Genomic DNA, 26918 nt, shown 5'->3' on the forward strand with positions numbered 1-26918 from the left:
CAAGCAGAACTGGAAGAATTTTTCAACGCAGGATGGAAGAAAATTAGTAATGCGGGAACGTGCTCGGATAAGGTCTTTAGCGTGCTCAAATAATAAGTTTGAATCTCCGCTGCTGCATGTCTCACGGCTGTTTAACAGCCACAACACATGCAGGGGATGGCTTGTTTGTTACACCATCCCTCCATGTGTTGTGGTTGTTGAACAGCCGCTGGACATGGAGCAGCAGGTACTTGAACATATTTTTCAAGCATGCTGAAGACGCTCGGTTAGCACCCAAGCATTCTTTATCAATACCTTATCAGAGCACGTTCGCTCATCACTAATCAAAATCCCCCAAAAATAATTGAAAGACTCTTAACCGGTTACAAAAAGAGTTTACAAGCTGTGATACTTACAAACGGGAATGCTACTAGGTACTAAATATGAAGAGTGCCCAAAATTTTGCATCGGCCTATTTTTCTTTATAATTTTAAAGTGTAAAAGATGCCTAAAATACATAGGAAATGTGTAATTGTTACCAGGGGTGCCCAAACTTTTACATGCCACTGTAATCCATATAGTATATTTTTGTTGGTATTAACTTCATACTTTCAAGTACCATGATGTTCTCTACTTTTGGAATAGGCACTCATATCACTTTTTATGCATATGTATCTTGCCTTTTTATTCTTTATTTTCATGATCAAATTACCAGTGTTCTTAATGAATTATTGATCTTTTTATCTATTTATAATTAATGTATGTATTATTAATATCTGCTTATTATATACCCCCATATTTCCTGTGTGGAACTCATCAACTTGTAACTGAGTTTCAGCAGTACATCGTTGTTCTAAGCACTCCTTATGACATCTTCTTCTTGTCATGCGTCCCAACTATAGAACGCATCTGTTACTTCCGTCCCTAATGGAATGCAAACATCACCTCCATTCTTCGACATATGTGCATGCACGGTAAATCATGCCGGTCTCCCACAACTGATGCACACACTATAGAAGAGTAGCGATATGTGGGGAGATTACTTTCTCTGCGAGATTATTTAGCCATTCATTGTGTAAGGCTGTTCTCTCTCTTGGCAGGTTTTCTCCCTTATGATACTATCTTTTGCATAAGTTGATTCTCCATTTTTTCCTACCATTCTGCGTTCATACCTGCTCATGTCACATGTGTGCATATTATTTTTCATTTGTGATTGCAGCATTATGTAACAGTGTTTATTGTCTGCCCATTTTTCCCTGGCATGTGGTTTATGCATGAATTATTACATCTATACTCCTCCCTTTATGTCTGTACATTCTTGTACCTTTTTATTTTTCAGATGTTTTTAATTGCTTCTCAGTATTTTACTCCCAATAAACTTCTACTTATTTGTACTATTGGTGTACTCTATTTCTTTTCTGTGCAGCCTTTTTCTTTTCTATCAGTCTATGGTCTCGTCCGTTCATACACCCAAATCCCGTCTTGCGGGAGGATTCGGACATAAGCCCCGACGGGGCCACCAAGTGTGTGGCAAAACGCACTGTGAAAACACCCTAAGATATTTATAGAAAGATCAAATGATCCTCATCTACAATGGTGTCCCACAATGTAGGTAACCCTAGTGCATTAACCTTACCGGCAAGATTGAGCTGTGAACAAGAAAAGATGCACAGACATTTAAAGGGTATTCCAATTTTAACCAATTATGGTTGAGATGAAAATATCTGCCTTTGTGTTCCAGTCACAGTCAGAACTATGGAATCAGTTGAGCTTGGGACTATGGAAACCATCAAATCACAGAAATAGCATAGCACACTGTCTCGAAAACTATATCGAAACTTCTATGGGAACTAAGGAAAGAACGTAACACAGCCCACTCAGCTCTTCCAATAGTCAGACTGCCAGTGGCTTGCATTCAGACACTGATATTCCCATGTGCCCCTTGAATAGCTGAGATAGGAATACTTCTTTCATTTTCATTGCATTTTATGGGTATTCTGGGATCTTAATAGTCATAGTTTATCATTATGATAGGTCATCAGTGTTTCATCAGTAGGGATCCTCTTCCTGGCACTGCCACCAATCAGGCAATCACTATTTAACGAAACAATTCGGCACAAAGGAGTCTGGCTGTGCCTGGTACTTTATTTCAAAGGAGAGTGATCTGAAGCTACCTAGGTATGTATGGTGCCACGCCTGGATAAATAATGATGGGAAACAACATTCCTAAATCAACGATTTATAGTCTATCCCAAGAAGTGGCCATCAACTTTAAAATTCTATTAGAATTATTATTATACTGGCATGTTATGACCACTGTAGGATGCATTCATACAGCCATGTACTTGGTCGCTGTTAAGTTTAGCAGTGTTTGTAATCTCACTCAGTTCCACTATATTCTACACAATAGCTGCAGAGATCAGGGCTAAGAGCAGGGTTGACCATCATTATATATCTCACAGGAGAAAACCTGATCTAAGCTTATCTAAGGATGTGCACTTTTTCCCCTGCATGACATTGACCAATCATAAGCCATAAGCAGGAGGCATCATGCAGGGGAAAAAAGTGCACACCTACAGAGAAGACTCTCTGGTAACGCCCGCTTAGACTAATCATAAATTATAACCTATAATTTACAAGCAAATATCTCAGCAATGGAGAGGAAAAATGTAAATTTAAAAGCAACTTTTTATTTCAGCTCTGCAGCCACTATTCCATTATGTATCCAGTTTAATGTGCTCAAACTGGTGAAAAGTTATTTTTTAACTCTGCAATGCCAAATACTTACTCACATTTGAAGCTGAGTTTTTATTTAACTGGCTGATGAACCAAGACAACCTTTTCATTCCAAGCAAAAATTAGCACAAAATAGACAAGGGTGTAACGAGGTCTAATTATGAATCAATAACAGATATTCCATTAAATAATGTCATAACTGCTAGTCACTGCCTGTCTCTCATATTTACCAGAAGATTTAAATGCCATCTGTTAAATCATGCTGTGCCTTGTGGTATAGCTTGAGAGTTTATTAATATGCAAATGAGGATCCACCACAACCCCCACTCTAATGATCATGAATGATGCCCTTGGGAACCTATCTGGCCTAACTACTTTCTATAGGAGTGTAATGTAAATGCCAAGAGCCACTTTAAAGGCAGAACATATGCAAAAGGCGATGATAGATTTGGCCTAGTAAGAGCAATAATACATAGCCATTTGATTTTAAAAAATGCCCATTTACAAAGCATAATTTATAAAATTACACAACGTAAAATGTGCTGAAAATAAGTAAACCTCCCACCAATTATAGTTTTTGTCCTCTGGTAAGTAAATAAGCTGTGCCGTTCTGGTGTGCTATGCAAAGTTCAATCACATACAGCGAGGTGATCACAAATGAGAAACAAATTATTTACCGGTAGTCCCTTTTGTGCTAAAATTGCTTGTAAATTGCTGTATAATCAGGGAGACGACGATGTGTTTGTGGATTGATGGCTGCATAATCTAGCAGTAAGTAAACTATTCTGGAAGTGTAATGGATGTTCTGTTTTCTGATTTGGCTAATTACAATAAATAAAATCTCTTTATTGCAAATGCATTCAGGAAACTTTGTATCAGAATTAAAAAGATAGATTGGAGAATCATATACTTTGTTTAATACTCTTGCACTTTAATTATTATGCTCTTAAAAATCAGCCACTAATCATGTAATTAAGGCTCGTGTGGAAAACACCGATTTGTGTTAATTTTTTTTAATTAGTAATTTGACAATATGTGTGTAGAATTTGACAGTATATATATCACACATATACATAACTCCCCCAGACAAATAGGGAATCACATGTGCAGCCACCTTCCTTTCCATTCATTTCCATTTTGTTGGATAGACAGCCTCACTGAATAGGACCTGGGCAGGGGATACCAGTATTGAATGTCTGCACAGGATCCACCTCAGGAGCTGTCAGACATTTATAGGAGCTAGGCTGCAATACCCAAAACTGTAACCACACAGTGTATAAAGATCTGTCATTATGGCTCCATACACTGTGTTCTTATGCCGGAGGTGAGACCTGAAAACAGTGGATCAGTGGGGATGCCAGGTGTCCGACTCGCATTGATCTGATATTGATAGCCTCGAAAGGTAGGCCATCAATATGAACACTCCTTGGCAACCTCCCTAAAAGGATCATCTTGACTTGACTGTCAGGTAAATATTCCATAACAAAAAAATCAAAAAGGTGAAAATATTATTACCTAAAGCACCATCGTCGATCAGGCGTTCCATCTAAATCCTTTCCGACTGTTACCATCTCTCCAGAACGAAAAGCTTTTCTTATGAAGACTGGAAATGACCTCTCAATGTCCAGGATGGTGGTGGCCCACTAAAGTAAAATAGATTAAAGAAAGTGAATGCAGTGTCATTCTATATTACCCCAAAAAAACTTACAACAACATATGGAAGCGAAAAGTGATCAGTAGAGCTTGATATAATGGTTGGAAAAAAAATCTCCGATGTATAGTAAAGTTTTTTCCTAGATTTCCGTGAACCTCGCAAAACATCTTTAATGCACCCACATTAGCTCAAAGAATAAATTACAAAACTATGGTGAACACATACATGCTGTTTGAAAATTACGTCCTGAATGATGAATCTATCACCAGGTTAAAAATTGCATAGTCAGGGTTTTTTTCTTTTTTAAATCTGCCATATATTTTTGGAGATACAGTGGCATGTAAAGGTTTGGACACTATGGTCAAAATTACTGTTATTGTGAACAGTTAAGCAAGCTGAAGATGAAATGATCTCTAAAAGGCCTAAAGTTAAAGATGACATATTTCGTTTGTATTTTAGGCAAAAAATATGTATATAGTAATATTTTTTTACATCTCACTTGGGAGCACTCCGGTTATAGGTCCAGTTCCAGTGGTTCAGAATGAGGAAAGGGAAAATTTGGATATTTTACTGGGAGGTGTTCAGGAGCTGTTGGAAAGGTTGGAGAGGGCTAATAACATGGTATCGGGGTCCCTGCTTCCTGTGTGGTTGGCTGGGCATAATCCTTTAGGGCAACTGGTCTCTCTGTCAGAGGTAGTGGAATTGAGTGGGACCAAAGTTTCGGTGTCCGTACAAACTGAAGAGGATAAGGTAGGGGATAGGATTGTGTTGCATAATAGGGCTAAGCGAAAGGTACATGCCTGTTTTGAGGATCCGATAGGGGCTCATTTAAAAAAAGTATGTGAAAGAAAAAAAATCTGGAATGATGAATATGTAGAAATATTTTCTCTTCTTCCACTGGAAAAGTCTAACTTTGATAAAGGGAAAGCGGATTAGAGTAAGAAGTAGGAAGAGGAGAAGCGTAGGTGGCTGCTAAATTCCTCAAACCTTTTCTAACTTGTTACAGGCTTTCGCAATTTTAGCTAGCGCCATAAGTGAGAAGAAACCTGAGCATTGCTCTGGGCTACTGTGCTATATGGACCGCATAGGCGAAGTACACAGAATTTATAGGGGGCAGACTTGGTTGAGATATGACAAGCAATTCCATCAGAAGAGGGCAGTGCGACCTAGTATTCGGTGTGATCAAAAAGTTATTGGGCTATAATAATAATAATAATAATTTTTATTTATATAGCGCCAACATATTCCGCAGCACTTTACAATTAAGCGGGGACATGTACAGACAATAAATTCAATACAAGTTAAGACAATTCAAACAATGACATTAGGAGTGAGGTCCCTGCTCGCAAGCTTACAATCTACAAGGAAATGGGGGGACACAGTAGGTGAGAAATGCTTGTTAATTCAGGTCTGGCAATTATAATAGGACTATGATAGGACTATAATAGGACTATATAGGACTATATGATAGGACTATAATAGGACTATTATATTAGGGCTATGCCTAAAAGTAATGACACTATCCCCTTTTGGGCAGTCCTTTCAAAAAGGTGCCAGGGTGTTCAACTGTGGCGCCCCTGAGGCTTCAGTCGCCACCGAGGTACTGCACCTTCTCTTAAAGGTGTGGTACCCCACCATCCAGGTAGGCTGGGAACTCCCTTTCGCTTTCCAACACCTGCACCCCACACACAGGATCGTTCAGCAGGGACCCATCCATGCTTTATGCTGGAAAGGTCATAGGGTGCATTTTGTGGTCCCTGGCTTCGTAACATGAGAGGTGCTGGGGAGGTGGGTGGAGTTAGCTATAAAAGAGAGGGAAGGTGTAGGATTTCAGGGCAGTCGGTTAGATCAGTCTGACAGAAGGTCAGTCTGGGGTGAGTCCCAGAGAAGAAAGTCACTCAGACAGGAGTGAGGATCCCTGGAAGAGGGATGGAGGAAGGAGTGCTGCAGCTGCCTCAGTGACCTGAGCCAGCTGGCACGGGAAAGGAACAGAAGGAAAAAGACGTAGACTGGAGACTACAGATTCCATAAGAGAGATAGAACAGATCGGAACGAAGGAGAATAGAAGGACGGTGGGAAGCAGGCTGAGAAAGAGAGAGAACCCTTCCAGTCCAGAGCGCAAAGGCCGGGGCCCGGTCCCCGAGGTTGATTGGATCTTTATGTCAGGCAACAGACACCGGAGTGTTATGATGAGTCACCGAAGGAGGAAAAAAACAAAATACTAGCTAAGTCCAGAAAAAAACAGAGAGGTTGGCAGCTATCGGATTGCAGACCCCTAAACCTATCCACAACAACTAGCAGTAGCCGTGGGGGGTTCCTACGGTGCCCTAGACCCCTCGATCACAGCCGGAGAACTACATATGATGGGGCCCAAGCTAACTAAATAGGACAGGATAGGAAAGCTGCTGTCTGCCATCCGCAAAAACCCTATCCAAAATGTGCCAACCGACTGATAGGAAAAACAGGCCCTGAAGTCGCTAGGCTTCAAAAGACTATATCAGCACTCAGGTATATTCTGAAGACAGAGCAAAAGATCAACAGATCAGAGACAAAAATGGAATTCAGCTCACCCCCGGCCGGGTATGGCAGAACTCCCAAAAAACAAGGCAAAACAAAAACAAAACTGAAGTGTACAAAGCAGAGCAGAAAAACTTAGCTTTGAGACGCAGAAATCAGACTGGTCTCCAAGAATCCAGCAGGATCACCAGCAAGGCAGAAGGGCGTCGGCTGCCTTATATCCAGTCCTAAATTCCAGCCACCCAGTCATCATCTAGCTGCCCAGGTGTTTGGTAATCAGCCTCACTACCTTCCTTCACCAGAGGAGGTAGTTCATCAGACCTCAATGGTGAAGGGCAAAATGAACTCACAACAGTACCTCCCCCTTGAGGAGGGGGGTCACCGAACCCTCATCCATGCCACCAGGGCGATCCGGGTGAGCCCGATGAAAGGCACGCACCAATCTTTCGGCATGAATATCAGAGGCAGAGACCCAGGAATTATCCTCCTGACCATAACCCTTCCACTTAACCAAATACTGGAGTCTCCGTCTAGCCAGACGGGAATCCAGTATCTTCTCTACCTCATATTCCATGTTACCTTCAACCAATACAGGGTCAGGAGGTGCCACCACAGGAACTACTGGTTCAACAAACCTCTTCAACAAGGACTTAGGAAACACATTATGAATTTTAAATGTGACAGGAAGAGCCAACCGAAAACAGACCGGATTAATAATTTCCAAAATCTTGTAAGGTCCAATAAATCTAGGCTTAAACTTAGGAGAAGCCACCTTCATAGCGATATTTTTTGATGACAACCAAACCATATCACCCACCTTAAACTGGGGACCAATGGTCCTACGCCGGTTGGAAAACCGCTGGGCCTTTTCCTGGGAGAGAGACAACTTATCCACTACTTGGTCCCAGATCTGGTGCATTCTCTCCACCACAGTGTCAACACCTGGGCAGGCAGAAGGCTCCACCTGCCCTGACGAAAATCGAGGGTGAAACCCAAAGTTACAAAAAAAAGGTGACATCAAAGTGGCAGAACTAGCTCTATTATTTAAAGCAAATTCGGCCAAGGGCAAAAATGAAACCCAATCATCCTGATCGGCAGAAATAAAACATCTCAAATACGACTCCAAAGTCTGGTTTGTTCTCTCCGTCTGCCCATTGGTCTGAGGGTGAAACGCAGAGGAGAAGGACAACTGAATTCCCAGCTTGGAACAGAAAGTCCTCCAAAATCTAGACACAAACTGAACTCCTCTGTCAGATACAATGTTCTCAGGAATCCCGTGCAAGCGAACCACCTGTTGCAAAAACAAGGGCACCAACTCAGAGGAAGATGGCAACTTAGGGAGTGGTACAAGATGGACCAGCTTAGAGAATCTATCACAAATCACCCAAATAACAGTCATTCTCTGAGAGACAGGCATATCAGAGATAAAATCCATTGAAATATGGGTCCATGGCCTCCTGGGCACCGGCAAAGGCATCAAAAAGCCACTAGAGCGAGAACAAGGTTTAGACCGGGAGCAAGTCCCACAGGACTGCACAAAATTCCTGACATCACGAGACAAGGCGGGCCACCAAAAAGACCGACTCACCAGATCTCTAGTACCAAAAATACCTGGATGACCAGCCAATGCAGAGCAATGAACTTCAGACATCACTCTCTTCCTCCACTGGTCAGGAACATACAACTTTCCACTGGGACAACGCTCAGGTTTGTCCTCCTGAAACTCTTCCACAGCACGTCTCAAATCGGGCGAGATGGCAGAAAGAACTACCCCCTCGCCTAAGATGGTAGCAGGCTTAGTCACAACAGGGGAATCAGCAAGGAAACTCCTAGAAAGGGCGTCTGCCTTGACATTCTTAGTGCCCGGAAGAAAAGAGACCACAAAATCAAAACGTGTGAAAAATAAGGCCCACCTAGCCTGTCTAGGATTCAAGCGCTTGGCCGACACCAGGTAAATCAAATTCTTGTGGTCAGTAAGGACCACGACTTGGTGTTTGGATCACTCCAACTAATGTCTCCACTCCTCAAATGCCCTTTTCATGGCCAACAGTTCCCGATTCCCTACATCATAGTTATGTTCGGATGGGGAGAACTTTCGGGAAAAGAAAGCACAAGGATTCATTTTAGATGTCACAGGATCTTTTTGGGACAACACCGCTCCTGCACCAATCTCAGAAGCGTCCACCTCCACCTGAAATGGGAGTGAGACATCAGGTTGCCGCAAAACCGGGGCGGAGGTAAATCTTCGCTTTAGCTCCTGAAAGGAAGCAACAGCCTCCAGAGACCAATTCAACACATCAGCACCCTTCTTAGTCAGATCAGTCAATGGCGTGGCAATACCAGAAAAATTAGCTATAAATTTCCGATAAAAATTAGCAAAACCCAAAAACTTCTGGAGGGCCTTCAAAGAAGTGGGCTGAACCCAATCATAAATGGCCTGTACCTTGGCCGGGTCCATTTCAATAGTTGACAGAGACAAAATAAATCCCAAAAATGAAATCCTCTGTACCCCAGAAAGGCATTTCGATCCCTTGACATACAGGGAATTCTCCCTCAAAATCCGGAACACAGTCCGAACATGTTCCACATGAGAGTCCCAATTCTTGGAGAAGATCAAAATATCATCCAGATAGATAATCAAAAATGTTTCCACAAAGTCTCGGAATATATCGTTCATGAAGCACTGGAAGACAAAAGGGGCATTAGTGAGCCCAAAAGGCATCACCAGGTACTCAAAATGTCCCTCCGGAGTATTAAACGCCGTCTTCCATTCATCCCCATGCTTAATGCGAATAAGATTATACGCCCCCCTGAGGTCAAGCTTGGTAAACCAGCAAGCACCTTTAACTCTGGAGAATAGATCAGAAATCAGGGGTAATGGATACTGATATTTAACAGTAATTTTGTTGAGGGCACGATAGTCAATACAAGGCCTTAATGAACCATCCTTTTTAGCCACGAAAAAAACCCCAGCACCTAAGGATGAAGAGGATGGTCTAATATGACCCTTCTCCAACGACTCCTTAATATAGGATCGCATAGCCTCGTGCTCGGGTACAGATAAATTGAAAAGCCGACCCTTGGGTAATTTACACCCCGGGTTCAGCTCAATTGCACAGTCATAACTCCTATGAGGAGGCAAAGACGCAGACTCATTCTCACTAAATACATCATAAAAGTCAGCCAAATAGTCAGGAACATCATGCGACTGGGGAGAGGTGGAGAAAACAGGAGCATCACTAAGGGCACACCGACAACCCCAACTCACCACAGACAAAGATTTCCAATCCAGAACTGGATTATGGATTTGCAACCAGGGAAACCCCAGAACAATGGTATCATGCAAGTTATGCAACACCAAAAATCTGCAATTTTCTTGATGGTCTGGGGCGAACCGCATTACCACCTGGGTCCAAAACTGAGGTTTATTCTTCACCAAAGGAGTAGCATCAATACCCCTCAAAGGGATAGGCGTCCGCAGAGGTGTCATAGGAAATCCACAACGTTTAGCAAAATCCAAGTCCATCAGGTTCAGAGCTGCTCCTGAATCCACAAAAGCCTTGGCGGAAAATGTGGACAGGGAGCAGATCAGAGTAATTGCCAGAAGAAACTTAGGTTGAACACCACCCACAGAAAACGTGTGTGCACAACGTTTCTCTCGTTTAGGGCAGACAGAAATAATATGCGAGGCATCTCCACAAAAAAAGCACAACTTATTACGCCTTCTGAACTCCTGACGTTGCCCCCTAGACAAAACTCTATCACATTGCATAGGTTCAGACATTTGTTCAACAGGTGGCAACATCTCTCGTGTAGTTTTGCGTTCACGTAAACGCCGATCCACCTGAATGGCTAATGACATAGAATCGTCAAGACCAGAGGGAACAGCAAATCCCACCATAGTATCTTTTACAGTTTCTGACAAACCCTTCCAAAAGAGGGCTGCCAAGGCACCATCATTCCAGGTAGTAAGGACCGCCCACTTTCGGAATTTTTGACAGTACAACTCTGTCGAATCCCAACCCTGGCTTAATGCCAACACGGTCTTTTCAGCCTGATCAATAGCATTAGGTTCATCATACAACAACCCCAAGGCTTGAAAAAATGCGTTCACATTATTCAGAATAGGATCATCAGGTTTCAAAGAAAATGCCCAATCCTGGGGATCACCGCGCAGCAAAGAGATGACAATTTTAACCTGCTGCGCGGAGTTCCCCGACGAGTTAGGTTTCAAGGCAAAAAATAATTTACAATTATTCTTGAAATTCAGGAATTTAGACCGATCCCCAAAAAACACATCAGGAGTAGGAATCTTTGGTTCAGCAGCATGTGAATGAGCAAGATAGGCGGAAATTCCCTGCACTTCAGCAGCGAGCTGCTCCACATGATCAGACAATTGCTTCATCTCCATTGAGAGAAAAATTCCCCCTATGGCGTCAGAGATATAGAGGAAAAAATATGCACAAAAAAAAATTCTGACACTTTTTTTTTTTTTTTTTTTAGAATTCTCTCCTGCTATTGAGTACCCTAGGATCTGCGGTATGGCTGGTGATCCTGTTATGATGAGTCCCCGAAGGAGGAAAAAAACAAAATACTAGCTAAGTCCAGAAAAAACCAGAGAGGTTGGCAGCTATCGGATTGCAGACCCCTGAACCTATCCACAACAACTAGCAGTAGCCGTGGGGGGTTCCTACGGTGCCCTAGACCCCTCGATCACAGCTGGAGAACTACATAGCCTAAAGACAGAAAGGGGAAAAACTAAACTGCCCCAGAGCAGACCCCAAAGCAATAGGCAGCCCCCAACATATAATGACGGTAAAGCAAGATGAAAACACTAACACAGATAGAAAAATAGGTTGAGCAAATGATGGGGCCCAAGCTAACTAAATAGGACAGGATAGGAAAGCTGCTGTCTGCCATCCGCAAAAACCCTATCCAAAATGTGCCAACCGACTGTTAGGAAAAACAGGCCCTGAAGTCGCTAGGCTTCAAAAGACTATATCAGCACTCAGGTATATTCTGAAGACAGAGCAAAAGATCAACAGATCAGAGACAAAAATGGAATTCAGCTCACCCCCGGCCGGGGATGGCAGAACTCCCAAAAAACAAGGCAAAACAAAAACAAAACTGAAGTGTACAAAGCAGAGCAGAAAAACTTAGCTTTGAGACGCAGGAATCAGACTGGTCTCCAAGAATCCAGCAGGATCACCAGCAAGGCAGAAGGGCGTCGGCTGCCTTATATCCAGTCCTCAATTCCAGCCACCCAGTCATCATCTAGCTGCCCAGGTGTTTGGTAATCAGCCTCACTACCTTCCTTCACCAAAGGAGGTAGTTCATCAGACCTCAATGGTGAATGGTGAAGGGAAAAATGAACTCACAACACCGGAGGAGTAGTGAGCCACTAACGCCTTACTCCCATCATAGACTTGGGACACAACAGCAACTGAATAGAGAGCCGGGACGCAGAGAGGAGTCCCCAAAGCAGGCTACAGCTGTCTGTCATACAAGTAGAGACTAGGAACACCTAGAGAGAGGCATTCCAGGGTAACTAAGTACTGGAGTGCTTCGCACCTAAAGGCGCATTAGAGGAGTCGTTCAGTAAGGTACATATTGGCGGAGTGTGGAGGGGAGAATCCTATCCTGCCTGGAGGTTGACTGGGGCCCTGACCTGAAGAACACAGTGCGGAGGCAGGCAGTTGTGTGAACTGCAAACAGTGAGTAAAGCTTTGGAACCGCATACTCTGTTGTCCTCCAGTTATTCCAGCACCGCTACACCTGGGAACCAGCATCTATACCATTCTGCGCCTCTCCTCATCCATTGCACCTACACTGCCCTGGGACTACAGCTCCACCTGTGGGGAGCTACACCATCTTTGCTGCACCACACCGTCAGTCCCAGTGGATCTGCATGCAGCGTTGACTCAACATCTTACTTGCCAAACACCACGGGTGGCGTCACAAACTATTCTACCATTAACTACATCTCCCATTGCTTGGGCGCCCAGGGCCACGGACCGGGTCACCACTGCTGTGACACGCATTCTCCCGGACGCCGGCCCGGTACCGAGTACCCCGCTGCCTTGGGTGTGAGGGGCGACCCACAACCAACATGGGGTTCAGGGGGTGCAGCCCAAGCTGTTGGTGCAGAGACAAAGACAGGTGTTGTTTATGTTGGCAGTTGATGAGGGACAGTGCAAGTTTGGTGGAAACTGTAAATTTAAACACCAGTGTTTGTCCTATGGTGGGGGTTCACACAGATCAGCCTGTTGCTTTAAGAAAGGAAAGCATAGGAATGGTGGGGACATTACAAAAGGGGGAGAGTCCAGAGACTCCCCTTATCTAAGTAGGTATCCTAAAAGAGATAAGACAGTGTTAGAGGAAGGTTTTTGTTACAGTTTCAAAGTTCTCTTCCTAGCACACGAGGTTCCATTTAGGCTATGTGCACACGCTGCGGATTCTGCTGCGGTTCCGCAGTGTTTTTGGCCCTGCGGATCCGCAGCAGTTCTGCAGACATGGTACAGTACCATGCTATCCTATGGGTTTTCAAAACCGCTGTGCCCACGCTGCGTTTTTTTCCGCGCGGTTTTGGTGCGGTTTACAAAACCACAGCATGTCAATTCTTTCTGCGGATTCCGCAGCGGTTTGAAACCTGTTCCATTGTCCAGGTGTCAAACCGCAGGCAAATCCGCAGGAAAACCGCAGGTCACTTCACTTGCGGTTTTACCTGCGGATCCGCGCGGAAAAACCCGCAGGTGAATCTGCAGCATGTGCACATAGCCTTACTTTAAAAATCTTAAAGTCTGTTTATCAGCATCCATCGGGTGTAAATAAAAAGATTGTGGATAAGTTAATTGCAGACGGATGGCTGGTCTATTACTTTCTCCCCTTTGGACAACCTGGTGGTTTCACCAATGGGGGTGGTATCCAAGAAAGTGACAAATAAATTTCAGCATTTATTGGCCCCTAGGGTTTTTTTTGTAAATGATGGGATAGATTTGGGAGCCTTGGTCCCTGGTCTATACCTCATTTGATACGGCAGTACATTGGGTGAGGAAATATAGAAAGGGGGCACTGCTAGGCAAGACTGATATTGGGTCTTCCGCTTTCCGTTTGTTACCTGTGCATCTCAATAGTTTACCCCTTTCGGGTTACTTCTAGGAGAGGTCATATTTTGTAGATAGGTGCCTACCAATGGCTGATCCATTTCAGGCTTTAAGTACTTTTTTGGAATGGGTGGTGTGTGATGTAGTCAGGATACCGTCAGCCATCCATTATCTGGATGATTTCTTTTCCATTAGTCCTCCGGACTTCCCGGTTTTCCAGTTAATAATAAAGTCAATGGAATGGTGGGCTAGTTGTTTTGCAGTTTCTCTGGTGCAAGAGAAGATGGAAGGGACAACCACCTGTCTTAGTTTTTGGGTGTTACCATTGCCACTGAAAAGATACAGTGCAGGTTGCATGAGGAAAAAATTGCGGCACTGTGCACGGTAGTCCACCATGTGATGTGGCTTTAAAAGATACTGCTGAGGGACCTTCAATCACTGAATGGGAAGGTAAATTTTGCTTGCTGAATTATTCCCATGGGTCGGGTCTTCACGCACCAGCTAGCTGCAGCGATATCGCAGGGATTTTGCCCCCTAGACATTACATTAGGTTGAAAAAGGGACTCAGGAATGATCTGCAAGTTTGAAAGGGCTTCCAGGACAGGTATAATGGACAGTCCTTAATTATTGTTGAGATGGTGGAGAATTTTGATTGTAATCGCTTTACTGATGCAGTGGGTGGTGTGGGGTTTGGGGCTTACTGCAGGGGTCAATGGTGCTTGGGATAATGGTCAGAGTGATTAAGGGAGGCAGTTTTCATGGGGAACCTTACACTGTTGGAGTTTTTTCCAAAAATGGTGGTGTAGTCAGTATGGGGTGAGCAATTTAGGGACAGAAAGATCAGGTTTCATTGTGATAATATGTCAGTGGGGATGGCTATTAACAACCTGCCTTCTCAACTCCTGTGGTCCATTTATTGCGTTATTTTGTTATGCGTTGCCTTTGACTTAACTTTGGGTGGAGGCAGTGCATATCCTCAGGGTGGAGAACTCAATTGTCTACTCCCTTTATCAATTACAGTGGGAGTGTTTTTGGAGCTTAGCGCAGGTGGCGGAGTCTGTTGGCTGCACATGGCCCTCCGAGCTCTGGGAATTAGTCTTTGAGACTCAAGAGCATTTATTAGGGTGGCACTAGCAGACAGAATGTGGAGGGCGTACAACGGAGCCTGAAGGCAGTGGGTGGAGTGGAATCAGTAGATAGGGGTTTCCGGGTCAGATGAGAATTACATAGACTCCATGCTGATTTGGTTGGGAAAAGTGGAAAAAGAAGGGGGATCAGTTTGAAGACTTAACCGATTTTTGGCAGGGGTAATATTTGGGTATAAATTCAGGGGTTTTACGGGACATTGCAAATAATTTTCTAGTTTCTCAGATTGTGAAGGATATGAGGAGTAGAAAAACGTCTGACACTAGCAGGTCAGTTTCTCTTAAGTTGTTGATTAAATTGTGAGGGAAGCTGGGTCAAGTTTGTAGTTCGCCTTTTTGATGTCATTTTAACTGCCTTTTGTAGTGGGTGCTCTTTGGGTTCATGAGAATAGGGAAATTGGTGGCACCATTTTCAGTCAGGAAGGAGGGCATATTGAATCAATGAGCTGTAGCAGTGGGGGAATCAGTGGAATTCTGGATTCGCTGCTCTAAAACCAATCAGATGGGTAAAGTAAAAAGAGTTGTTTTAAGGGCATTAAAAGAGTCCAGCATGTGACCAGTAATGTGTTTTAAAAGTTATCAGGCTTTAGGCAGGCCTCTTATTAAAATATCGCTATCAGTTTGCGACTGTGTTTAAAAAGTGCTTGACGATTCTGAATTTTCAACGCACTTTTTAGAATTGCTGCTGCAACAGTGGCAGAGGTGGAGGGGTCTACCTCCCGAAGCAGTTCACAAGATAGGCATTTGGGAATGTGGTAGAGATATAAATTCTAAATGCGCCCTCATTGGTATATAAAAAAAAAAAAAAAAAAATATATATATATATAATAATAATAATAATAATAATAATAATAATGGGAGTTTTACTAGTAGTTGGTCTCACTTGATGCTCTTCCTATTTTCCACCCTTCTTTTTCATCATAGTGTGGTTAGTGTGGATAATAATTCATTCATTTATTGGGGAGCGTTGAGGGTAGACATTCCAAAAAAAGGGCGTCAATAGGGGTTTTCCCAGGAGTAACATAGTAATTAGGTGGATAAGAGTTTGTGGTATGAACTGGCCTCAGGTACTGGATTTTCACTGTTTCACCAGGTTAGATTGCCCTCCAGAAGTGCTGGTGTACATGTTAGCGGGAATGATTTAGGGGTTCGTTCCTGCAGAGAATTAATAAGGGATATCCACCAAGATTTGTTGCGTTTATGGGCATCATAACTGACCATGAAGATAGTTTGGTCTGATATTGTGCCCAGAAAAGTCTGTTGGGTTACTCAATCTGTGGAAAAAATTAACACTACAAGGATAGAAGTGAATAAGGCTATGGGGAGTTTTGCAGCCAGAAATGGGGCAGGTTGTAGTTAGGCATGTGAACTTTGAGTCCGAGGAAGGGAATTTGTGGAGGGGCGATGGGGTTCATTTGAACCCAATAGGTATTGATCTGTGGGCACTCAAGATTCAAGAGGGGGTGGAAAGAGCATGATTTTTTTTTGGAGGGACTCACATTATGGTGTTTAGGAAATACTCACTGTGGCAGGCAGGAGGGAGGACGTTTTTGTAGTTGGTGAATTATGGTAACTGCCTGGTGCTCTCAGCATGGGGTCCCTGGGAGTCGATGGATGGAAACTGTTTTCCAGCCATGAGGTGCCCTGGAGTCTGTGACTGCAGCTGGGGGTAAGGCTATATAGACAGACCGACAGACAGATAGATGAAAAATGGGAAACAGCACAGCACTTAACTTCGGGTGCCTGGCCCCTGGCAGAAAGTCCCGTTTGCAGCCACAATTTCAATATTCACTCCAAATAAAGGCAGCACTCCATGGTAATTGTTTTCAAGTGGTAGTGAGTTTTATTCAGCCCACATATCAAGGCAACGTTTCGGCTCAACTGAGCCTTTCTCAAGCAGTGGGTGGTACAAAAAAGTGTCTTTTTATAGACCATATAACAATCTCTCAATTGTCAATCATTTTACATAACAAAAATACATTTAAGTGCATACAATTTCTTTCATTATAGTCAATAGACTCCATAAGTGCAAAATAGTGCAAAAGGTGCTTTGTGCTTATTACAATTCTTAAGCTTTATCGTAAACTTCATCTTAATAGTGTTTTTGTGATTGCACATTAGTCATACAGTACTACAGTGTCTCATAACCCCTTTGGTTTACATACCACCACATGGAGGACACCATGAACGCTGAAAACGCTGTATCTGGCGTTCCTGTAGCTCTACTGCGCAAGTGCTATGAGTCATCAGCTCTGTCATGTTCAGCCAGCCAATAGAAGAGCGTGTGTGGCATTTTCTCTCTCTGCACAGGCGCCTAGGTACTGTATATTCATCACCTCATAGACACCATATTGTGTGTGGCAGAAGGTCAAATAACGCTATTAAGCTATCATCCACATCAATTTTATATTTTAAGTCCAGCGTTTTTACTTAAATCATGTAGAACTATTCTTATATTAATCTTAAGTCACCATCTGTCACCATATCGCTACAAAAAAAGCTGTTATTTCCCCCAAAAAAATTTTGTATGTAAGGAAATCTATACAGCTGCTAATATCTTTTACTTGATATACAGGGATTTAAATTATATTATTAATTGCCCTGGAGCCCCGGACAACACCCTCATAAGGTTGCCTCCGGTTTATCCAGATAGCCACTCACGTGCACCACATGACCTTCCTCAGGCCCTTATAAAAAACTATTCATAGAAAACCAAATAGTAACAGTGTTGAAATTACCCTGGTGAATATTAAGAACATGTATAGAAAATAATTTCTGTGAAGTGACTTTTTTTACTAAAAGGTTTTCTATGAATAGTTTTTTATAAGGGTTCTGTCATGTGGCCAATCAATAATATGCCAATTTGATGATGAGTGGATTTCTATGGCTTCGGGGATAACTGATTTATTGCCCTTTAGCTACTGGGGTGCATCAGGTGGCCTGAGGAAGGTCATGTGGTGCACGTGAGTGGCTATCTGGATAAACCGGAGGCAACCTGATGAGGGTGTTGTCCGGGGCTCCAGGGCAATTAATAATATAATTTAAATCCCTATATATCAAGTAAAAGATATTAGCAGCTGTATAGATTTCCTTATATACATAATTAAAAAAAATTTTGGGGAAATAACAGCTTTTTTTGTAGCGATATGGTGACAGATGGTGACATAAGATTAATATAAGAATAGTTCTACATGATTTAAGTAAAAACGCTGGACTTAAAATATAAAATTGATGTGGATGATAGCTTAATAGCGTTATTTGACCTTCTGCCACACACAATATGGCGTCTATGAGGTGATGAATATACCTAGGCGCCTGTGCAGAGAGTGAAAATGCCACACACGCTCTTCTATTGGCTGGCTGAACAAGACAGAGCTGATGACTCATAGCACATGCGCAGTAGAGCTACAGGAACGCCAGATACAGCGTTTTCAGCGTTCATGGCGTCCTCCATGTGGTGGTATGTAAACCAAAGGGGTTATGAGACACTGTAATACTGTATGACTAATGTGCAATCACAAAAACACTATTAAGATGAAGTTTACTATAAGGTTTAAGAATTGTAATAAGCACAAAGCACCTTTTGCACTGTTTGCACATATGAAGTCTATTGACTATAATGAAAGAAATTGTATGCACTTAATGTATCTTTGTAGTGTGAAATGATTGACAATTGAGAGATTGTTATATGGTCTATAAAAAGACACTTTTTTGTACCACCCATTGCTTGAGAAAGGCTCAGTTGAGCCGAAACGTTGCCTTGATATGTGGGCTGAATAAAACTCACTACCACTTGAAAATAATTACCATGGAGTGCTGCCTTTATTTGGAGTGAATAGATAGATAGATTTTTTTTTTTTTGTTTCCCTCCAGTTTTTGGAGCTCCAAGAACCTCTTTACCTCAAGTTATTATCTGTCATGTTTATTGTAGTAAAGGCAGATTTGTCCAATTCAATCCAAAATGTTTTTTTGTCTGTTTATTTAGGGGAGTCCATGAATAAGAAGTTTGGGAAAAGAAGGGAAGCTTCTAAGTAAATAGAAGCCTCTATAATACAGTAGTCATGGGATAGCTTGCATGTATGCGCCATCCTGGAGGACCTGGAGCTGGAGTACCAGTGCAACCACCATCACTTATGCTTCATTACTGGACAGCTTCATGACATCCCGTTCAATTGATTTGGGACTACTGTATACTGAAATGTTCAAGTGTTTCCTTACATGTGGCTTTCATGCTCATATAACCCTTAATTTTTAGCCAATTATTGTAGCTATGCCTGGATTTATTCTTACCTGTAACTTCCAGATTTGTTTGCTCTCCTTCGAAACCTGGCCAACTGTTTCCCCCATTAAAGCGATTAACATGTTAAGGAGAAGGACAAAGGTGAGGATGATATAAGTAACCAGAAGAATGATGAAGACAGCTGGGTACTTGGCACTGTTGATCATCTCCAAGTCTCCCATTCCAATGGTTAGCTTGAAGAGATCCAGCAAGAATTTACTAAAGGTGCTGTTGTCTCGGCAGGATGGATACTCCGGGACAGAACAGTCCGTTCCGTTACTGCAAATTTCCTTTATGGGACAAGGATTCAGCAAGGATACCAAAGCTAGAGGGAGAAGTGAGGAATGGCAACATTACTAAATAGATCACCTCACCAAATACACCATTTCAATGTAACACAATACAAGATCCTTTCATTTCAAACCCTTAATTTACAAATTTCAAGTGAAAAACAAGTTGTACTTTTGGAAAGTGACACCGTATTCTACACTACAGGACAACATTTTTACCAGATAGTATATGTACTTATGTATCAAACTGGAAGTCCATAATGGTACAAAATGGCAGCTATATTAAAGATCAGTAGAGTACATGCCAGTGAGCGTATACACAGGAATATTGATCAAAACAGTCTATAATCTAAACAAAAAGCAGGTATTAATGTTCAAATTGTTTATAAAGACTCTACAGCTATGAAAATCTGGGTAAATAGTTCATATTTAGATAACATTCTAGAATTATTCCATTTATGGCTGAGAGGAATAATGCTTTAGAGTGGCTGTCCAGCTGAAAAATTGTAAAATAGCAAAATTTTCCATGTACTTCTATAATTCAGTTATAACTAAGTATATGATGGAAGTATAAAAGTACACCTGGCTTGGGTTTGACACAAAATACATGTCCTGCGTTGGCATTAGACCAGTGGTGCAGCTAAAACAGTCCCCTTTCCTAGCACAATCATTGCGTACACAGAGAAGGGGGTTGAATTAGCACATGACATCAACCAGCAACAATGAGGAAAGAGGACAGGAAACATTTTTCAGTGTAGAACCCAAGTCGGAAGTGGATCTGCTGAGAACTAGGACAGATGTGGATATTTTCAGTTTGGGCCACTTTTGTAATGTTTCTAGTAAGCTCTATATCTAACCATTTTACATACTTAGAAATTATTATTTTCAAGTTGGACACTACTTTTTAATGCTTACAGAGGTTGGTTTTATGAGACATAACAAATTTCTTTTCCCCTTACTATACATACCTGAAGCGTAGCCAATCATAAAGAGGAGATACACAAGGAGGAAGCGGAACAAATCCTTAAACAAGATCTGTTAAATTAAAAAAAAATATAGACCTGTCATCTCAACTAAAACACAAATGCTGGGATTGAAAGTTAGATCATGAATAATAATAATAATAATAATAATAATAAATTATAAAACAGAGGTGAGCGAGAAGAGACTCTAGGACCAGTGGGTCTGCTGAAAAGAACGTCAATTATAAGGGTTGTTCCAAACCTAAAAGTTAATATTAATGTCTAACAATTTAATTTAATAACTTTCTAATGTACTTCAATTAAATATTCTCTACTGTTCCCTCTCTATTCTAACTTACTATCTGTGTTTTTATTTCCTCACAGTCAATGACGTTTCGTTTGAGTTTCACAACACGCACTGGAGATTCTCAAGCGGGAGCTGGTGCTTAGACACTGCCGCAACTGCTGCCATCATGAAATACGACATCTTTATCAGAAGCAGAAGCTGGTGATAGCCTCAGTATGTTCTCTCTGCTCGCCACTCTATTACTTTTAATGTATACAGAGAGTGAAGGATATGAAGAAAAGTGATGAGCTGGCAAGACAAATTGTTGTGGGGTCTGATTATATGATTAAATTAGGATAATTTTTTTAGCAGTCATGTAATAAAAACATATATTAGAAATATAGAGTGTATATATATATATATATATATATATATATATATATATATATATATATATATATATATTTTCTTTTTTTTTTCCTCACTATCTCTGGCAAAAATTGAGACCACTGCAAAATTTTCAGTTTTCCTGATTTTTCTATTTATGGGTATATTTTTGAGTAAAATGTAAATTGCTCTTTTATTCTTTTATTCTATAAACTACTGACAACATGTCTTCAAATTTCCAAGCACTAAATTTTGTATTTATTTTCAGAAAATGAGAAATGGTTAAAATAAAAAAATGCAGTGCTTGCAGACCTCAAATAATGCTAAGAAAACAAGTTCATAATCCTTTAGAAACAACAATACTAATGTTTTAACTCAGGAAGAGTTCAGAAATCAATATTTTGTGGAATAACCATGATTTTTAATCACAGCTTTCATGCGTCTTGGCATGCTTTCCATCAGTCTTTCACACTGCTTTGGGTGACCTTATGCCACTGCCACTCCTGGTACAAAATTTAAGCAGTTCTTCTTTGTTTGATGGCTTGTGACTATCCATCTTCCTCTTGGTTACATTGCAGAAGTTTTCAATGGGGTTCAGGTCTGGAGATTGGGCCAGCCATGACAGGGATTTGATGTGGTGGTCCTTCATCCACACATTGATTGACCTAGCTGTGTGGCATGGCGCATTGTCATGCTGGAAAAAACAGTCCTCTGGGTTGGGGAACATTGCCTTGATTCATACGTCCTTCGCAAAGGATAACCTTCCCAATTCCAGCCTTGCTGAAGCATCCCCAGTTCATCACCGATTCTCCACCAAATTTTACATGGGGGTGCAAGATTCTGTGGCTTGTACGCCTCTCCAGGTCTCCGTCTATCCATTAGACGACCAGGTGTTGGGCAAAGCTGAAAATTACACTCTTTAGATAAGATTACCTTACTCCAGTTCTCTATGGTCTGATCCTTATGGTCTTTGGCAAACTTCAGCCTGGCTTTCCTTTGCTTCTCATTGATGAAAGGCTTTTTTCCTAGCTTTAGTGACTTGAGCCCTGCCTCTAGGAGCCTGTTACAAACTGTTCTTGCCGTGCACTTCACCCCAGCTGCCATTTGCCATACCTTTTGTAGGTCACTTGATGTCATCCTGCGGTTGTTGAGTGACATTCGAATAAGATGACGGTCATCCCGGTCAGTGGAGAGTCGTTTTTGTCCTCTGCCAGTCTGTAGCTTTGTTGTTCCCAATGTCGGTTGCTTGACCTGGTTGTAATGGACTGCCGTCTTAGAAATTTTAAGGATGGAGGCAACATGACGCTCACTGTATCCCTCTTCTAGTTAAGCCAGAATTGAGCCCTTCTTTTCCTCACTCAAGGCTTTTCTTTTCAACTCCTTTGGCATGGTTAAAAGTTATTTTTTCATTCCTATTACTTTTGGGATATTACTAGCACTTGTTTTGCCATCCAGCTTGTCCTATAGCAAGAGGATTGTGAACACCACAGCAGGGATTTTTTTTTATGGTTTCCGTCATTAAATAAGATTTGGTTCAGATGATCACCTAATCAGAAGCACATTAAATAGAATGAGGTGTACTCTGGTTGGAATTCAACTAACACTAGAATGGAATGGCTGTCAGACATGTAGAGAAGCTGATTTTTATAAAACTGTGCAGTGGTCTCTTAATTTTTGCCAGAGCTGTATATTACACACACAAATATTTAGTAATATATAAAATAACAATATATTATGTCATCCCACCTTCTGAAGCATAATGCTGTATGTCCCTGTGAGTTTCAGTCCTCTGGTAAAGTATAGGGCATTCATCCATCCTAAAACCAGGGCAAACACCATGACGGCCAGATAAGCCTCAATACCAGCCAAGTAGAGGGCAGCGGTAACAATAATCAATACTGAATAGATGAAGCTAGATTAAATAAAAAATGTGAGAAGGAGAAAAATATAAAATGAATATAGACCTACAAACAAAATCCTGGAAAGTAACTGGAGAATATGATTCCAAGGAAGGTTACAATTTCCTAAATCACATAGCAAAACATACAAGTAATGGAATAGATAGACAGGATTTTTTGTTGGCATGAAACACAAAAACATAAGATTATTAAACTATATGTGTTGCTTTTAACCCCTTAATGACCTTGTGATTTTCCATTTTTGCGCTTTCGTTTTTTGCTCACCTTCTTCCCATAGCCATAACTTTTTTTTATTTTTTTCATCAATATGGCCACATGGGGGATTTTTTTGCAGGACGAGTTGTACTTTTGAACAACTACATTGATTTTACCATATTGTGTACTGGAAAATGGGTAAAAGATTCCAAGTGCGGGCAAATTGCAAAAAAAGTGCAATTCCACATGTTTACTATGTTCACTAAATGCAAAAACTGATCTACAATTTCGATTCTTCAGGTAATTACGAGTTTGCAGATACTAAACGTGTAGGTTTTGTTTTGTTTTTTAAAGTGGTGACAAAAAAATCCAAAGTTTGTTAAAAAAGAAAAAAAATCCATTTTCTGAGACCCTTTAGCGCCTCCATTTTTTGGGGCTGGGTGAGGGCTTATTTTTTGCACTAAGAGACTTACAGCAGCATTTTACATGTTAAGAACCGCAGGTGGATCACGGGGATGTTAGGGGCACACGACAGCTGATCAAATCAGCTGTCATGTGCCTGAAAAGATGTGGGCTCAGCATCTGAGCCCACATCACATGCCAGAACACTATCCATGACATATCTATACATCATAGGTCGTGAAGGGGTTAAACAATAGTCCTTTACCTACGCACAAGATCATTACACAGTTAAGTGCTACAAAAAATTTAGTCTAGAAGAAAGAATAGCTTTCATCAGAATGATATTGTTAAGTCTTTAGCATTATATAACTATACAGAGTTGTACCAGGCCGGAGTCTCACTTGCGAGTGTGCTGCAAGAAACTCGCGCAAGTGTATTTCTATGCAGCCGCACACTCCGGTCCGAGTGCCAACAGCAGTGCCGGGCATTGATGTGAACGACTCGCGCGAGTTTCTTGCATCACACTCGCAAGTGTGACCCCGTCCTTACGCTGAAAACAGACTAGCGTATGGCATCTGATGCGAGCGCATGGGATGTGATATGCCAACAATCCTCGGCTCTAGCTCTGCTGCAAGCGTGAGCTGAGTGTCTTGCTACTGTGCTCTGACTTTCTTGCAGCACAGGTATGGAGGAGACGGAGAAAGTAATTTCTCCATATCCTCCATTGCCTGTCTCTCTATGTATCCGCACTGCACTGGGATGATACCAGAGTGCAGTCCAATGTTTCACTTGCTCCTATAGACTTGTATGTCTGCAGAAGTTCCCCTTGAACACATTATTTACTTTTTTTTCTTCTTTTTAATATGAACACTTACTACAATAGCTGAAAAGATCCATCTACGAATAAGGAATTTACCCCCGGACACTTCTTCATGAAGAGGTCTTTAACCTTTACAATAATATAATTTAAAAAAAAACAAATTTAGACAACAGAAAAATATAGTTAACATCTTCTATCAGAAGGGAGCCAGTTTATGTATTAAGGTAATTTTGTCTAATGTAGATTTTGGCAGAGTTCCTGAACTCAGCCATAGAGATATTGTGAATACGAGTGTGTATGAATGAAGGAAAAGAAATACAATTGCGTGAAATCCTATTAAATTCTGCACACATGCAATAAAAGAGTAGCTGGTGCAGAGTAGTTATCACTAGAAAACTGGGATAAAGATTATTAATTTTGTTAAGAAATAGAACTTACATTGGAAAGAAAGAAGAATATCCCAGTTAGCAAAGTAATGATCTCTCCAGACAAGCGCAGGTAGTCCACTGTTGTCTTATACGGATAGGGTGGCTGGAAATAGAAAACAATTCATGTGTTTCTTACACCAAACGATCACCAAACAACAATACTGAGCCACGTACAGCTCTTAGGCCAAGGCTATGTTCATAAGTCCAATGGTCATCAGGTAGATCGGATCCAGCAGCAATCTGTTGACAAAAAAGTTGTGCAGACAACATTTTTGTCCACCTGCAAAAAAAAAATTTCAACTGGATCCGTGTTTTTAATATTGAAGTCTATTGAAAATGTATCCGTTAAATAGCCATACAATGTTCTCCCATTTGAAAAGGATTCCTTTTTCTGCTTAATGGATCAGTTTGAAATGGATAACTACTTGAAAGTTCACATGCCTAGTAGTATATGTTAAACATTTATTTTTCCATCTCTAGTAAGCAAAAAAGGGATCATTTTCAAATGGGGGAAAAAAACAAATAGCTATTTAATTGATCTGTTTTCCTTAGACTTCAATGTTAAAAATACAGATTCAGTTGAAGTAAGTTTTTTTTTCAGGTGGACAAAAAAAGTTCTGTCTGCGCAATTTTTTTTTTTTATTAAAGGATTCTAAGGCTGTGTGCACACGCTCAGTATTTGGTCAGTATCTTACATTAGTATTATTTTAGCCAAAATCAGGAGTGGAACAATCAGAGGAAAACTATAATGGCGACACGGGCAACACTTCCACATTTTCCCTCCACTCCTGGTTTTTGCATACAAGAACTGACAAATACCTACAAATACTAAATCAATGATTATATATATATATATATATATATATATATATATATATATATATATATATATATATATATATATATACACATACAGACACACACACACACACACACTAGATTAAGGCCCAATGCTATCACATTGGGAGGATGGTGACACACCTCTTCACCTCTTGCCATGTTAACACTCAACACACACACCTCCTCAACACACACTCCTCTCACCATCTCCACTCACGTCCCCCCCCTTTCACTCCACATATGACCCTTTCTCTCACTCCGTCTCTCATACTCACGCCGTCATCGCTGCTGGTCCACGATCCCCGACATCTTCTTCCGCCGGCGCCATCCTGGATCCACGCCGGCGACATGTTCTTGCGGCGACGCCATCTTGAGTATCGTGAAATCCTGCGATACTCAAGATGGCGTCGCCGCAAGAACATGTCGCCGGCGTGGACGATGACGGGATCCAAAATGGCGTTGGCGAAATCTCGCGAGATTAATCATTAATATGGCAGAACAGCCAATATTTTAAAAAAATGTGCAAAGTAGATAAAAGCCTATAACCAAATACAGCACCCAACAGGGCATCCTGATATGTGCCAAGTTCTAACTTCCCATCACCACAGTAAATAGAATAGCAAGTCAGCCTACATAATAAGAAATATATATAACATATTGCCTACCATGAAAGAGTGCCAAAGGAAGTTCAAATTAATGGGCCTACAGACTAGACAGAGTGAAAGTGTCCTAATATGACCAAAATGATTAATGTACAGAATACATATCTCCAATAAATTAAAAATACCGGTAAATATGAAAGCAAAAAACAAATCAAATTGCAAAAGAAGGAGGGATGCTGAGAGGGGTAGGGGATATAGAGAAGCCCCATGAGTATTGGTACCAAATGTGTCTTCTTCTGGGTGCTTTTTGAATATGTTGGATGGAGGGGTTGTCATTCTATTCAGAGTGGTATGGGAGGGCAATTAGAATGCAG

At 41.4% G+C, this 26918-nt stretch overlaps 1 protein-coding gene across 3 annotated transcripts in view; it reads right to left on the reverse strand.

The window, feature by feature from the left end:
• Window positions 1-26918, reverse strand: part of TRPV4 (transient receptor potential cation channel subfamily V member 4) — a 175261-nt gene that overhangs the window by 10048 nt on the left and 138295 nt on the right. For 2 of the 3 annotated variants that reach the window (XM_073582629.1, XM_073582630.1), the window contains exons 9-14: window positions 25113-25205; window positions 24730-24803; window positions 23085-23250; window positions 20672-20738; window positions 19425-19738; window positions 4231-4358 (exon numbers count right to left, since the gene is read on the reverse strand). In XM_073582629.1, the coding sequence (XP_073438730.1) occupies window positions 4231-4358; window positions 19425-19738; window positions 20672-20738; window positions 23085-23250; window positions 24730-24803; window positions 25113-25205 (842 nt within the window). Of the gene's footprint in view, window positions 1-4230; window positions 4359-16648; window positions 16810-19424; window positions 19739-20671; window positions 20739-23084; window positions 23251-24729; window positions 24804-25112; window positions 25206-26918 lie in introns of those variants that run through there. The other variant, XM_073582631.1, reaches the window with a different exon arrangement.

Source organism: Dendrobates tinctorius, unplaced genomic scaffold (assembly GCF_039654945.1).
Source record: "Dendrobates tinctorius isolate UK_male_01 unplaced genomic scaffold, ASM3965494v1 ptg000073l, whole genome shotgun sequence".
NCBI classification, from domain to species: domain Eukaryota; kingdom Metazoa; phylum Chordata; class Amphibia; order Anura; family Dendrobatidae; genus Dendrobates; species Dendrobates tinctorius.